At 31.7% G+C, this 17,001-nt stretch overlaps 1 protein-coding gene across 2 annotated transcripts in view; it reads right to left on the bottom strand.

Annotated features, from left to right (window-relative positions):
- Positions 1-512: 512 nt before the first annotated feature.
- GABRG1 (gamma-aminobutyric acid type A receptor subunit gamma1) overlaps positions 513-17,001 on the bottom strand; it is a 61,596-nt gene continuing 45,107 nt past the window's right edge. Inside the window, exons 3-8 of one of the 2 annotated variants that reach the window (XM_068542240.1) lie at positions 13,720-13,857; positions 13,441-13,593; positions 8,866-9,081; positions 8,470-8,478; positions 7,884-7,904; positions 513-769 (exon numbers count right to left, since the gene is read on the bottom strand). In XM_068542240.1, coding sequence (XP_068398341.1) covers positions 513-769; positions 7,884-7,904; positions 8,470-8,478; positions 8,866-9,081; positions 13,441-13,593; positions 13,720-13,857 — 794 coding nt within the window. Of the gene's footprint in view, positions 783-7,883; positions 7,905-8,469; positions 8,479-8,865; positions 9,082-13,440; positions 13,594-13,719; positions 13,858-17,001 lie in introns of both variants that reach the window. The other variant, XM_068542239.1, reaches the window with a different exon arrangement.

Raw genomic sequence — 17,001 nt, 5'->3', positions numbered from 1 at the left:
ATATGTTTCATATGTTTTCAACTAGCTCTATTCCAAACAGAGCATAAAAATAAAAAGCAAAAAAAAAAAAAATCAAATTAACAATATTTTCTAGGCAAAAACATATTACATAAATATTAGGCATTAGATTAAGCTACCATTACAAATGATAGGCTATGTTTAAATAAAATATATATTAAAATTATTCCATCTTTGAAATATGAATCACAGAACTTATAAATTCAAAATCATAATAGGATATATGTAAAAATAAAGAAAATTAAAGTACAAATATATAATACGATTTAATATACTGAATTTTGCGACTAATCTGTTTTACATAAATTTATGTATATTAATCTGAAAGCTGCTATTTTATTTACCTAAGAAAGCTGTAAAATAGTTAAAATAACTATTCACATTTTAACCATTGGTTTCTCTGCATTTTAAATTTAAACTTCATGTTATTGAAGGACAGTCGATTATATTGGATTTAGTCTGACTTCTTATGAGTTTTGCCTAGTAAGTAGAATTTATAAGTAAAGATAGCCAACCCAGTAAACCAGATTGAACAGGGCAAAAGCTGTTGGGAAAAATATTCGAGAATAGGAATCAATTTTGGCAACGCGTATATGTATCCTCCCTTCCCTCCATGATCCTGTTCTGCAGTCTTCAAAGCAACAGAAGAAGCTGGCACAATCTTTGCCCTCCAAACACTGGTACCCATAATCATCTTCTCCTTGCGGCAGAGAAAGGCTATTCATTGGAATGAGAGTAGATCCTGGATGGACTCCAGAGGACATCTGAGTAAAATAATAAATGAGTTTGGAGAAAAAAAAATCACAAAAAAGATCAATTTGTCCCCTCAAGGCAAACTCTGAGAGACTGACACGCAGTAAAAATAATCTTATTTTCCAAAAATCAAATGAATACCCAATTCTAACATGTTTTTAGATTATAATTTACCTTGTAGCACATAAAAATATTATTTTACATTCCAAAGATTTTGCAGGGAAAAAAACACTCAAAATTAAATATATTTTATACCTTTAGAAAGTTGTTCTACTGAATTATTGTTAGCCATGAATCTAATTCTAAAATGAGAATAAACTATATTTTTCTATGATATTTTACAGTAAATCATTGACAATGCTATAAACGTGTTGGTTTGCTATGGTTATATTCTGTACTTTATTTTAGTAATAATGAGAACAAATAGTAAAGATGACATTCTGATAAAGCAGAAAACTTTGAGGAGCTATGAATGAATAAAAAAGATATGAGGTCTGGAGTTGTGGATAGGCACAACGCATCATATTTGGGAGATAGAATGTGCAGGAGGTAAAAATTCAGGTTGGGGAACAACTGGTATTCAAAATTCTGTTAATTCTACCAAAATTCTGCTCATTCCGGCTATCCAGCTGAAATTATATTACCACCTAATTTTTGTGATGGTTGTGATGAATAAACTTCATAACATGTAAAATGATCCGTGCTTCGACTTGCCCAGTAGTAATAGTTACTATTTTTACCAAGATTTTTTGGGACACATACCAAACTAACTCTTGATGATACCATGTTCTGAATAATACTTAAAAAAGAAGAAGAATTTTTTAAAATATAAAAAATCGAGCATGGCCAGGATACTGTGGAATATTAAAGCCAACACTTTGGAAGAATCACTTTGGAGCAATCACTTTGGAGTCAGGATATTGTGGAATATTAAAGCAATCTCTTAGGCTGAAATTCCAGCTCTGCCCAGTAGAGTCCTGTAACTTTGAACAGGAAATGTCACTGCTCTTTTGTGTCTGTGTCTTTTGCCATACCAAAGCCACAATAACAATACATAGATCTGTTTGATGATTAAATGAGATGATATACATAAAACACCAAACAAAATATTTGAAACATAGCAAGTATTCCCTTGCCAATTGATAATAGTGTTGTAATTGTCATTGCTACTGTTGATTCCTGGAGAGGATATATCATAATTGACTATAAAATATGTGCTAAAACAAGCAATAATAACAATAATAACAACAACAAAAACTTGGACCTCATCAAAAATGTTCCTGGAAAGAAATACATTAATGAACGCTTGAATAAAAAGGCAAGTAAAATATGTGAAGATTGCCGTTTTAGTAACTCTTCATCTCTCAGGACTTCCACGTATTACAGGGATTATTTTAAAATGTGAACCTCACAATTTATTATAATCAGTGGTGTCATTATGTAAACACTGAATACAATGCTGAGATTATAACAATTGTTTTATCCTGATTTTAAATTCTAATGAAAATGTTTATAAAATTTTTTCATCCTAAATTTTGAAATAAATAAATCTCAAAGCCATGAAAATTAAACATTGTATGAGAAAGATTAAAAAAATTAAACACAAAAAATGATAATTTTTAAAAATTTGGACCTATATTCAAACCCATTTCATTCCTAAAAAGAAACATAGAATCTGACCCACTACATATTAAACATTCAGTAGATGCAAAGAGAAGCAAATAATCACATTTAGTGATATTTAAAAAAAAATAAAACCATCACACAAGTCGTAACATCCATATTAGGAAGAAAATGTGCAGCCTGAAGATAAGAAGCAATGCCCTAAACACAAACGCATGACTTCACGTGCCTAGATATATCATGAAAAACAGAGGCAGTATATTGTTAAATGTTAATGACAGATCTTTTGAGATTGACACTTGGAGATACTCGACTACACTCCTAAATTTTAGTGGAGCACTAAACTTATGTATAAAAATGAGGCAAATTGGTATTCATTTTCTTGTTACTTAAATAACGTATGTTCCAATGTTAACCAGAGTGAAAAGTGGTTAAAATGCAAGTTTGTTAGTCCTCAATTTCAAGGTTATATGGCATAAAACACGTTCCATATATCATTCAGAACTGCCATAAATGGGAAGATGGTGTGTTTGTTAGAAGATATCAGTTGTGCATGAGAGGTATGATTAAACATTAAAGTGCACAAAAATGGAGAAAAACTACAAATGGTTCATTTAAAACATGGACCAATCCCTGGTGGTCAAAATCATGGAGAGCTTCTTATTGCAGTGACAATTTAGATTGACAATTTTCTAGTTTCCTGCTGCCTCCCCCAAAACGCCACTAATTCATAAATTGAAAGAAACTACTCTTTATTGAATGATGAATGTGACTAGGAATGAATTTTATATGTATTGAGAAAAATAGCCAAAGATCTGACACAGTATCAGTAAAATAAAATACTTTCGACACATTTGTGACCTTGGAAACCACTGAAAAATTAATTGGAAGAATATAAACATTATATGCGTTATTTATCTGAAGTACAACAGCAAAACCCACCTTACAATTTCTCAAATAAAAGTCCTGCTGCCCCCCAAATAGCAAACATTGAAAAAATAAAATAGATCCATTTAAATGACATAAAAAGAAACAACACAATTGAATAGAATTTCCTTTTACTTCAAATGATGTAGTTTTGAGAATATGCCATTTTTTTGTTTAAAAAAGTCACTAAGAATAGCTGAACTTAACATTTTGAGAAATCCATCCCATTCTCACTATTAAAGATACATGTGTCTGGTTATATATTAAATACTCTTACTTATAGATTAATCGTATAGTTAAATATACAAAATATATTTTACGCACCAAGACCAATAATATAATAACTATTTAGGTCATATACTAATACAATTAATAATATTAAGTATTAGCAATATGATTAGCAAACATTATTAGGTCATGTTATTGATACTATGAAATATTGACTTATATCACTATTAATTTCTCATTCAAAAAGTGGCACATGAGAATGCCAAACTAAGCACAGATTTTCTCCAATCAACTTTTACAAAATCCCAGTTATTTATCAGTCAGAATTTCAAAAATTACAAAATCTACATCAATGTTTAAAAATAGACATGAGGTGGATTTTGGTGATCCTGAGTTGTCAATTTTGGTACTCCAAGAATTAGAGGTTAATGGAAATAATTATCAGAGGAAAGTAAAAAATAGAAAGTTAAAAAAAAAAAAAAATTCTGAGGGTTGGGACCAAGGCTGTGAAGCAGAGAATTGTATTCTCACTTGTACATTTATATACTGTTTGATTTGTTCATTTGTTTCAACCATGCACAAGTAAACTTCTTACTGTATTTCACATTTCACCAATATCAAATAATCCTTCCTAGGAGCTTTGCCAATTACCATTACAGAAAAGAAGGTTTATAATTTGTGAAACTGTGTATTGATTCATCTTTTCATTATTTTTGTGCTCTGAAAGGTAGAAGAATGTTTATTCATATAGATATGCACTGGCTGAAAATATGATATTTTTTTTGTGTGAAGAAAAGGTTATGGTTGGGTATTGTGGGCAAAAACAAACAAACAAACAAGAAACAAAAAACAAAACCTTCCACACATTATTTCCACTCCATTACCCTAGTTCCACTCTCAGTAATATATGACTTATTGAACTACTGCAATAGTCTTTATCTCCTTGCTTCTTTTGCCATTCAAGTATATACTCCATGCTACTTACAATTATCTTTCAAAAACATAGAAGCAAATATGCCATCTTGCTTAAAAACATGCATGGCTTATCAGTGCTGACAGTGCAAAATCGAAATTTCTTAACATGGTACTGGAGACTTTCCATGTCTCGGCAATAAACCACTTTTCTATCCTCAACTTGGGTATTTTCTTTCCTAAGATGCCTATTTTCTATAGTACTGTCCAATAGAAGTTTTTGCAATGCTTGAAGTGTTCTGTATCAGTATTGTTCAATATGGTAGCCACTAGTTACATGTAGCTATTAAGCACTTGAAATGTGACTAATGCTACTAAGATACTAAATTTTAAATTTTGGTTGATTTTAATTAATCTAAATCAACCTAGCCATTTGGCTAGTGGCTATTGTATTAGACAAAAAGCCTGAGAAATATACAAATCTACTTTTTATTCTTATATGTATGCCTCAACTTGGCTTACATGGTTCCTTCTCTCTTAAATATTCTTGATAATTTGTTTTCCTGAAAACTGCAACTTATTCTTTAAAGAACTACTTCAATGATGCCATGCTTTCTTTGTAATTTTCTCTATCAAATTCTCTTTGGAAGAGTTAGTTTACATACATTTTGAATAAATTATTTACAATGAAATGAAAAAGGCCACCCACTGCACTGTTGGCTCACAATGACATAGCCTCTTCTCAACACTATGTACTTGTTAGTGCTTCACAGACCATATTACATGATGTCTCAAGATTTCCTCTGTGCATAGGACAGGCCACTTAGTTCGGACTTTGTGGTACCTATCTCTATTTCAATAAGAACGTCTTTAAATATTCTTAACTTATATCTATCATAGAAAATATTTTGCTGCCGAAAAGGTATTTGAAACCAGTCACCTAACTGCTACTTCCTTATAGTGTCTTTGTCTACTTTTGATTTTTATATTGGACTGTTATTTGTACTGTACTTTATTATCTTACATTTACACTTCTAATGTATTTTTCCACAACTAGATTCAAATATCCCTGAAAGCAGAGAACACATTCTGTCGTTATTCTCTTCATAGTGCCTTGTTCGTGGCTGGTGAAATAAACTTCCTTCATTTAACATTTTAACCAATTGAGAGATTACAAAAAAGTTCTACCTCAAATGGGTAGATCAGACTCCTGATGTAGGTATAACATGGTTTTCTGAGATTTTCTTTATCATCAATGGGCTATTTGAGTTTCAACAAGAACTACTCTTTAGTTAGCTGGTTTACTACTATTGCTTTTCTGAGATCTTTACATGTTTCATAAGGATCTTGATTCTATACTTCAACATAGTTAACTTACTAGATTCTCTTGAAAATAGATATTTATACAAACACACCTGAATCATATTCTTAATGAGTAGAAATAAAAACCCAATAAAATATATTGGATGGTAATATGACCAAGTCAAAATGTCACTGACATTCACAATAAAAAATAAAGGAGAAAGAAATAAAGAAATATGGACATATGTAAAGGACAGAAGGAAGAAAGGGATAATGGAAAGAAGGAAGGAAGGAAGGAGGGAGGGAGAGATGAAGGGAGGGAGGAAGGGAGGTGGAGAGAGAGAGCAAGAAAGATAAAGAAAGAAAAGGTCCAATATATCATGTGGAGAGGAAGGTAGAAAGCATCTTTATTAATTTATATTTTTCTTAGAGGGGTCATTGATGCTAAAAATCTATTGTGTTCAAATATCATCTCTTCCTGAGTAAAATAAATTGGAGTTTTCTGGGATTCTCAGCTAAGCAGTCAAAGAGATGTCAAGAAGGGGATTTTAGTTTCTTTTAATAACAGACATGTTGACTTTTCAGTGACTCTAGGCAAGATCTTTGGTCCTGGCCTATTGCCATAAATAATTTGGTGAAGAAAAGGGAAATGCTGGATTTTAAACAACTCAGAATTTTGAGCCTATAAAATAAAGTGGGCAGATGGAAGGACAGAGAGAGAGATAGAGAGAGAGATAACGAAGATAAACTCACAAACAATTAAAACAGGTGTAAAGGCAAGATGCTCCAAGATTTCTGGGTCTAAGCTTGCATTTGATCCTCCTGGCTGGAACAGAAGAAAAACACAGATTCCACAAAGCCCTTAAATAGAATATTTTGAGACAACAGCAAGCAGAGCTACCTATTCTTCATAAAAGTGTGCTCTGATTTACCTGGTTGGCAAGACCGTATGGCTAAACACTGAACTAGGCAGGGAGTCAGATTTGATTACTGATCCAATTTTTCACTTAAAGTGTCATTTTGTATTGAAAAAGCTCATGAAACACATAACTGAACAGAAAGAAACTACTATAGAATTTTATTTTGGACGGCTCTAAAAATATTTTTCTTACCTAGGTAGTCAATTACATATCAATTTAACTTTTGATATTTGCAATTTAATGTTTCAAAGCTCTCATTTATTTTTTATTCCTTAATTTTTCATTTTTAATATTTTGCTTCTGGGTTTGGTGCTAAGTTTTAAATACTCAACATACAGACATTTTTTCCCTAAATAACTATTCTAGAACAGTGCCTAGAACATGGGTGTCCTTAATTAATATTTGATGAATGAATGATTAAATGAACATCATAATTTTAAAGCTTGTACTCCGATGTTTCAGCTTCCTGAGTAAATGAGACATCTGGTAATGTGGTTGAGAGCACATGATCTGGAGTCAAACTGATTATCTGTATTCCTACAGTAGCCACTTATTGGTTGAGTAGCATTAGATAATATTAGTACCTATATTACATATTCTTAGAATGAAATTCTAGAATCCATGTGAGATTGTACATTGTCTGGCTTATAATGTTAATTATTTTTATTCTAAACATTTTCATTCACAATTTCCAAAAATAAAATTGTCAAGGTAGTAATCAAGCATAGCTGTGGGTGAGTAAATGATGAAATGGAAAATCCAGAGAGGATGTTTGGCTTGGATTAAAGGCAGATAGTAGAAAACCTGTGTTTTTCTTTACCTAAAAAATTAGCAAATGGATTTTAAAGTTGAAATCATTGCCCCCTGATGCTTTGTCCACTCAGAGGCCATAATAAATCCTATGGATAAGCTAAAATCATGTCAAGTTGAGAGAGTCACATGTTAATTCTACCATGTAAGTTCTGAAATGTGTACCACCAACAATGTGCTCTCCTTCCTTGGGATATTGTGGGAATCTGGAACCAAATACACAAGGCTTTGGTCCTTGGAGTATAACATAAAAAGTAAAATATAATTTAAAAGTATGGTAAAGTTTTATAAGGAAACTAATGAAAAATGGGAGAAGGGAGAAAAAGCATTGAATCCTAGAACTTATAAATTTAGGACATAACATGAAAAATCCCATGCCTCATCATGTACATGCTATGGTAGGTTTACGAGCTTACCACTCATGCATAACTGTTTTATATAGTTCTCAAGTATATTGGTATTTTGGAAAAAATCTGCTTTAAAAACATTTATTGGAATTAGCAATGAAATGTCTTTTTTGTTAATATTGGAGAAAAAGATGTTTACTTTTCTGAGTCCTATGAAAACAGGCAACATAAAGGAAGGATTACAAGCTTGACCTCTGTCACCGTAAAAGACCTGGGTTTGAGTCTTGGATCCTTCACTTCCTAAGTTTGTCCTTGTGCAAATTACTGAACTTGTATATATAAGGTGCCTATGAGCATAAATGAAATTATGCATATAAAGGAGTTCCTGGAATACTCAGTGTTACATATTACTTTAAGGTTGTTATAATTGCCATTATAAAAAGAAATTATAGTTAATCATCCAATACTTAAGTATTTTAGAATCAGTAGAGTTAATTCTAATTTATCAACTTGATGTGATATAAATTAAGGTAGATATATGCTTAGGAAGGGGGAGTAAGTGAGTACAAATATACAAAAGCCAAACAGATATCTTTTCTATGACATAGAAAGCTATGTCTTTCAAACACAGCTGAATACTAACATTAAAGAGAGATCTTTATCTCTAAAAATTAAGTTAATTTTGTGGGGTACCAATGTAAGAAGTCTAAATCCTATCACAAAAATAGATTCAAAGAAAGAGTTTAAATAATTTTTAGGTACAAAGAATTTACTACTTGTGGAAAATTTCACAGCATAATAACCACTCTTTACAAAGGTGATCCAAAAGTCTTTTCTAGGGAAAAATATAAGAATACTTTTGCTGGTGGGCAATGTTAGGTACTCCAGTTTCATCTTAATATTTTTTTAATCTTTTGTCAAGGTACCACTAGCAACCATATCAGTCTAAGAAAGTATAACATGAGAACCCAAAAGAGTATCTCTAACAGTAAATTGTTGCTTATAAAATAGAGATTTTTTTTAACATACCGAGGCCTTATTTTTTAGCTTTCTTTCTCTAGTAGTCTTAACTTTTTTGTTGCTGGTAAAATAATGCAAGGTACCATACTCCATCAAAGCTGCAAAAACAAAAATGAAACAAACAGAAACAAAGAGATCCATCGCAGTCACATAAGAAACCTTAGGTAAGGACTTCCTGGCAATTGTACTCAAAGTTGTCATAGTCAGAACTGTAGTGATACCTGTGGAGGGAGGGAAGAAAAATAAATGATGAAAAATAACTTAGACCATTTTTATTCTTCCATCCGATTTGGCAATATTGTGAGCAGAAATAAACAATGGAAAATAAAAGCATATAATTACTTGTGATTTACAGAAAAAAAAAATTCTGGTAACCATAGCTACATTGTGTTCAATGTGTTCTTTGTGTCTCTGTGAGTTCTAATCATCTAAATTCTCCAGACCGCAGGTAGTTGACTCCCCATACCTATTCTTCCCTTCCTCCATAATAATAGACTATCCAATTTTTAGCTAGTCTGCGCCTGCCTGAAAGTACAAATTTATTTGCCAGCTTCTTTTAGCTGTGTGTGGCCACAGGCTGAAATCTAGCCAAGAAGAATTAAGTCAAGGGTGTAAACAACTACCAGAAGATGTCATTAGAAAGATAGGAAATGCCCTTCTTTCCCTCTTCCTAATTGCATTTTGCTGGACTACAATAGCCAGAGCACCAGAAGCCATTTTAGACCTCTACCCAATTGAATCTACAGTGATTTGAAGTTTCCTGCCACACACAGTTAAAAGTAATCCAAACTGCTCTAGAATTTTTTTTTTTTATAACTTGAATTAGACCTATTTTTTTCATCTCGGTAAACAATACAGGCAAAATGATATCAAGGGAATACTTGAAAAGGACAGAGTAAATCTTCATGTTTTGAAGAAGTCAACATATAAAATTGGGATACCCGCCTGGGCCCCAGCCCTGTGTATGGATCTTTGGGGGTATCTGTTTCTCTTTATCCATGGCCTTCTTGCAGTTCTTACCGCTGCTGATTTTAGGCCCCCTAACTCACAGCTGCACATGTTATATCTCTTCTGATCTAAACTGCCTTAATTCTCATTCTTTGCCTCATGAAAGAAGGCACCATTAGTGGGATTGTTTTCTCTCCAAAAAGTACTAAATATAATGCCAAATGAATCTTAATTTGGCCAATTATTTATAAAGTGGCAACATCTGGGTTGAAAAAAATAGAAAGCGCCTCTGGTATGGTGACGGCAACAGCCACCTCTTTCCCTCATGTCTACACTGAAACATGGCTTAATAATAATTCCTTTCACATGCCCATCTTTTTATTTTTATCGCTTAGGATTGAAAAAATTAAAGATGATACACGTAAAATGAATTGGAAGTCATGGAGGCAAATTAGGTTCAAATTCTGATGTTCCCCCTCTTAACTCTGTGACCTCAGGGAAGTTTCTTAACTCCTCTGTGCCTCTCATCTAAAAAACGGGCACAGTAATGTAATAAATTTTGTATAATATATTTACATAAAAGGTATTTACTTATTTTTTAAAGTAGATGTAAAATCTTTCTTCCTTTCTAATACTAGTGTTTAAAATTTCCCTTCTAAGCAATGCTTTAACTGCATCTTACAAATATTTATATGTTAAATTCTTATTAAAATTAAGTTTGAAATATTTTCTAGTTTCCTTTTGACTTTTCTTTAACCCAAGAGTTATCTAAAGGTCATTTAAAATTTTTCCAAATGAATGAGGCCATTATTAATCTGTGTTATTTTTATTCATTTTTAATTTACTTTCATTTTGGTTAGAAAATATCCTCTGGAAAGTTTTAGTCTTTTGAATGTTATTGAGATCTTGGTTGATGTTCCGTATGCATTTGAACATATTGTGTATTCTGTAGTTAGGTGCAGTGTTTTATAAATATCAATCAGGTTAAGTTTGATAATTTCATTCAAATTTTCTACATCTTAATTGATTTTTCCATGTAGTTATTCTATCAATGAAAGAGAAAGAGTATTATAATGTTCAATTATTATTGCAGATTTGTGTATTTCTCCCATTATTCCTGACAGTTTTTGCTTCAATTATTTTTAAGCCAAAATTATATTTAAAGGCTTTTCATATGGTAAGTGCGAAATAATTTCAGTGACTACCAGTCTTCTCTCTTCCTTGATTTGTGCACTATTTTTTTTATAACTTATTAAATCATAACATTCCCATAGTCAGACAAAGGTAGCTTTCCCAAGGTACTCCTGACTTCCATAAAAATGTCCCATCTCAAGTAGAAAAAAAATCTTAAGTCCAATGTGTTCTTTGATTTCATTATCAATGATGGAATTAAATTTCACTTTACTAAAATACTATTACATTTCTATTGCATAAATTAAGGAAAACTATAGTAGAACTTAGCTTCTACACATTTATTTCTTTAATTTAGTAATTATTATCACAGAGTTTAGCTTAAAAATAATATGGTGGATTTCCTATTAAAATATCTCTGAGTTCATGAAATTAAGAAAACGTTTAAAATACGTAGCAGATTCATTGGTATTTCCCCGGTGGCTTCCCCTGCTCAAAATCTTACAATAGTCTCCCATTACATTTGGAATAAAACCCAATGCCCTTAAAATGACCTACTAAAACATATGATCTAACTACCGGCTGCCTCTCCAATCTTGTTTTCTACCACTACTCAGTCACCTCTAGACTCAGTTGTCTTCTTTCTGAACCTCAAACATGGATGGCAAGGAAGATTCCACTTCAGAAGCTTGTGGTTCTCCCTGTCTGGACTATCTTTCTACCAGATATCCACCAGGCTAGCTCCCACACTTCATTAGGTCTCTGCCACCTCCTCAAATAGGTCTAGTCTGACTCCACAAGATAACATAACAAACAGTATACTCACCCACATCCCCTGCCATTCTCTAGCCATTTATTTTACTTTTTCTTCATACCCTTTAATACTCACTGACATTTTATTGTATGCTTTTTATATGTGTACATTACCTGTACACCCCACTAAAACATAAATGTTTTATGTTTTAACATGAACATGAGCACATCACAGTTTGTTCACTGTTAACACTGCAGCACCTAGAATGCTGCCTATTTCACATAAAGCTTTTGATAAATGTTTGTTAAAATACAGTCTTGAATAAATGAGCTCAGGAAATTGTCCTTCAATGATGTATGTATGGATGTATGTATGTACACTTTAAAAAAAATCCTTGATCCTCCAGCTATATAGGGTCCACAGTTGTAAGAGATATTCTTTAAGTTAGATCTGGCTATGGCTTATCTTTATAGTTGATGTGGTAATATTAAAAATATGAATTCATGTAAAAACACAATTCCACTATTGACTATTCTCTTTCATGACACTATGGCATAGGCTTTTGGCTTCATATAACCGTAATGGTAGAAATAATCCATCCAAATTTTCTTTGGGAAAAAATATAAGAATAATATTTAAGAACAAAATATAATATTTGTTATACTCAGAGAAGCATACAAAAAAACGAAAGTAATTTGATTACCTTGGAACATAAAATAATTTGAAATAATTGTAGGAAACAAAACTCAGATATGAGTGCATTTTGTCCCCTAGCTATATCTACACCTCTATTTAGATTCCCAAGGAGTTGCATTTCCAAGTATAGAACTAGGTACTTCAGGTTTTATCTTGCTGCTTTTATGTAATTTGCATTTTACTATATTTACTAAATGGAGTTAGTCACCACCTACCATAGAAACCACATGGAAACCTCTTTATTGTTGAAACTAGAAACTGTCCCAACTTTCTTTATGTCTTTAGGACACAATTATCAGTAGTGAGATTCATATCTTATACTGATGTTGGGAATTAATCAATTAATCAATAATTCATCTTTGTATATCAATGCATACATTTAGGTTATCATTTTCTTTTAGACAAATGTATAATAATTAGACACATTTTCTTATGACTTTATTGCAACACATTGCTAAAGAAAAAATGAAAAGTCTATTTTATCAAGTATGAATTACAAATTACCCTTTTAATCAGTGTTGTTGTACAGGCAACTCTCAAAAATATTCACAGACTAATTACACATTTTATAGATCACAGAAGCCTGGAAACTTCTTGTTCCTTTCAGCACCTGCCCTTTGGAACCGTTGACTGTTCATTAGCACCATTGTAAGAGAAGGGGATTTCAAAGCTTCCTAAACACACACCAGTCAATAAATACTGGCTATTAGTGATTTGGCTAAAAAATAAAATCTTGATAAAAAGTGATTGAAAATATTGATCACATTTAAGATTCAGGGATTATGTATGATTTTCACGCATTAATTCTTACTTAGTTTTTATTCTTCCCTTGACCTCTATTAAAAACATTTCTGAGATTTCAAGCTCTTTACAATTCTATTTCCTACTTGTTTCATATATTCATTTCAACATCATATTGCACTAGAGTATCTGTCCATTTTTGTCAGACTGCAGTTAGAGAATATTTCTAACATATTAAACTGTAAACTTTTATTACATTAAAATGTTGCTAAAAGTCATATGACACTATAGCATATATTACATGTCATACCCAGTGATGTTCTTGCAGGTACTGCATCTTTATTGATCCAAAAAGACACCCAAGAAAGAACAACTGTCAGAATACATGGAATGTAGGTCTGAATAGTAAAATATCCCATTCGTCTGCTCAGGTCAAAAAAAATTGTCATGATAATATAGTCCCCTGGAAGAAAAAAGTATGTTTTATTTTGGCTATAAAATACATACAAGTATAGGATTCCAAACCATAGATTTAAATGCAAATGCCACTGATGCTAGCATTAATCACTGATTTGTATTTCCTTCTTACCAGAGATTGTGTGAGAGATTTCAGTTGTGTTCCGTAACCCTACAAATGCAAATTGATATAATCTCCAGTATTTAGGATCAGCCACTTCTACAGAAGGCTTTTTCCACTTATACTCAATTTCATTTTTAGGGTATCCATCTAGGTAAAAATTAAAATTAAAAATATATACATTAGCAGATCCAAATCTGTTACTGTTGCAATACCAACATCCAAAGACAAATTCTTTTGAAATTCTTTCTCATTTTTATTATATGTCAAATATAGAAAAAATACTGCATAAAATTTATGAGTATAGTTTAAGGAATAATCATAATGATTAAATAATGATAATCCATGTTGACTCCAATTAAATCAAGAAATAAAATCTTGCCAGCCTTGGGAAAAACCATGTGTCCACTCCAATATAGTATTTCCCCTCCCGACCACAGGTAACCACTAACCTGATTTCTGTGATAATCCTCCCCTTGTTTTTTTGGTTATAGATTTTTTGATAGGCAATTCTGAAATATATAGCTTAGTCTAGTTTCTTTTTGAACTCTGCTTGATTGTTAACATACTGGATGCATTATTTTATATCTTACTTCTTTTAATATCATATTTAGTCATCCATGCTGTTTTATGTAGTAGTAGTAAATTTGTTCTATTGTAAAGATGTACTAGAATTTATTTATCCATTTTACTGTGTCCACACTTGTAATCTTTTCTGTTGGCTATTACTAACACTGCTGTTAGTTATGTTATTGTACATGTCTCACAAAACATGTATATGCACAAGTTTCTCTGGAATATATACCTAGGTATGGAGTAGCTGGGTCGTGGTTTACATATACTTGCCACTTTATGAAACAACGTCAATCTTTTTTTCCATAGAGAGTATACTATACTCATCTCTCACCAACCAGAGTATGAAAATACATGTGGATCTATATTCTCATTAAAGTTTATTTGGACAGTCTTCTTTATTTTCACTGTAGAGTGTACTTTATTTCACTTTTTTCCTGATTATGAATAAAACCTAGAAAAATTTTCATGTGTTTATTAGATTCTTCGGTTTCTTCTTTGGATAACTGCTTGTCAATTGCCCATTATTTTATTGGGTTTTCCTTTTTATCTTTCTTTTATCTGAATTCTTATGTATATTCTGGATACTAGACCTTTGTTATTTATGTTGAAAATGCCTTTGCCTTCTCTGCAGCTGTCTAGAATGGAAGTGTATTCTTTTAAAAAGGATATGATTTTGTTTCTGCTACACTTCCTGGAAATCCACAAGGGTTTTTTGGACCAACCGAAGGAAATTTGGGAAAATCCATGTGGGGCTGGGCTTGTGGTTAAATCCTCTCAAGGAGTTAATTCACCCTGGTATGCTGATTGAAGAGACAACTTTCCTTTTAGACCTTAGTGTTTGTATGTGCATGTGTGTGTGTATGGGGGAGGGGGCGCTCCTTCTTGTTACTTTAAGTGTCCAGCCTTTTGTAACTCAGATGTATGTAGCGATCATGTTTTACTACATTTCCAATCCACAAGGCTGTCAAAATCGAAGCTCAATTTTATCTTTTTTTGGCAAATGTCCTCAGGCTACAAACCTTCTTGCCTTTCTGGTTTCAACTTGTAATGTGAATTTTTGTGGCTGAAAATTCTTTCCTAGTGATCACTTAAAGGTTTTTGAGACGATTTTAATAATAAAATGTTTTAAGTTGTTTTAGACACAAAGGTTAATCTACCATATTACCGGAATGAAATTCACTATCAACTTTAAAAAGTTCCAAAACAGAGTATCATTTCCCACCAGGATCCCCTAATCAGCCATGCAATGAAATTGCTCTCATCTTTGTTGGCCTGTGTAAGGATGTGTTTCCTCTTTCTTTTCTCCATCTTCTCTCTCTTGTTCTAAAGGTATAGCATCTTGTTTTTCCATATTTCCCATTCTTTTTCATTGGAATTGTAGAAGTAATAGAGTATAATCATAATACATAGGAATGTGGGCACAAATAGAAACAGGGAGCTAGTTACTTAACCACTCTAAATCTCATGATGTTGACTTGTAAAATGGGAGCCATAATGAAATCTTCCAAATACATTTGTTGTGAAATATTAGATGGAGAAGGCTGTATCCTCTACTGGACCCCTATAGAGTGCCTGAAAAAAGATAGCTATGATTATTATATTTATGTCAGTAACACCCAATTGCACTAACAGGGATAGGATATTCCCAATAATGACAATCAAAGCTAAAGAGATATCACACCAAGAATTCAGGCATGATATCTAGAGGAGAATACAGTAATTGCTACATCTTTAAATATTTGCATATCAACTAGTCCTTGAATGTTCCTTTTAATCAAGTCTTTGCTGTTATTTGGCTGTTTTATTCATTGAGAAGTCAATGTTAGAAAATCAGAGCAGTGAGAGATGAGACTATGAATTAAAAAGGACATTTTAGTGAGATTAAAATTATTAAGAAAGTCAAGAAAATCCTTAATAAATGACAGCAAGAGATATATGGGAATTTTTAAAGTGAAGAAGCAGGATAATACTTATAAATACTTATAATCTACTGTGAATAAATTCTAGAATGTGATATCTGAAAAAAATTGAATTTTAAAAAAGGAAAAAGCATTATACAATTCATAGACATAAGCAATATTTTTAAAGTCATTTTATGGGTTTTCAAGACGCTCAATTATATATTATGTAGAAAAACATGTTTATAAAGATATATGTGAGGATAAATATGTTAGTAAATATAAAACAAAACTGATATTGGTATAGAAAGATTATAACTATTTCTTTGCAACAAAATACTAAGTGTTTGTATCTAAATTATTTCTCTCTAATCATTTCTCTGTGTTTCATTCATTCTTTTGAATACATTTATTTATACCTTGGTTTTTCCAACTCATTAAAGTTTTCTCAAATATTTGCTACCATATAGTAAATGTTCTTCACCAGACCAATTAAATATATTTTAAAGTACAATGTAATAAAGTTAAATCTGGCCTCTAGAAAGATGAATAAAATTCGAATCAACTTTTTATTCATGGCAGTGTAAAAACATCTGAATACAAATCTATCTTCAGTAGTCCCTTATTTAATCAAAATAAGAAAAGGACATGGATATAACTAAGATTTGTAAAGAATGATAAAATATATATATTTACTATGGATTTATTGCCACTTTTAAATTTAAAGCCAAAAACAAATATGTCATTTGTAATTTTATCTAAGACTGTTAAACATAGTCCACACTTCTGAAAATTGTATAAATTGCAGTTTATCTCATTT

The sequence above is a fragment of the Eschrichtius robustus genome, chromosome 4 (assembly GCF_028021215.1).
Source record: "Eschrichtius robustus isolate mEscRob2 chromosome 4, mEscRob2.pri, whole genome shotgun sequence".
Classification (NCBI taxonomy): Eukaryota; Metazoa; Chordata; class Mammalia; order Artiodactyla; family Eschrichtiidae; genus Eschrichtius; species Eschrichtius robustus.
The sequence above is the reverse complement of the archived record's forward strand: the minus strand, read 5'-3'. Positions and strand labels throughout refer to the sequence as shown.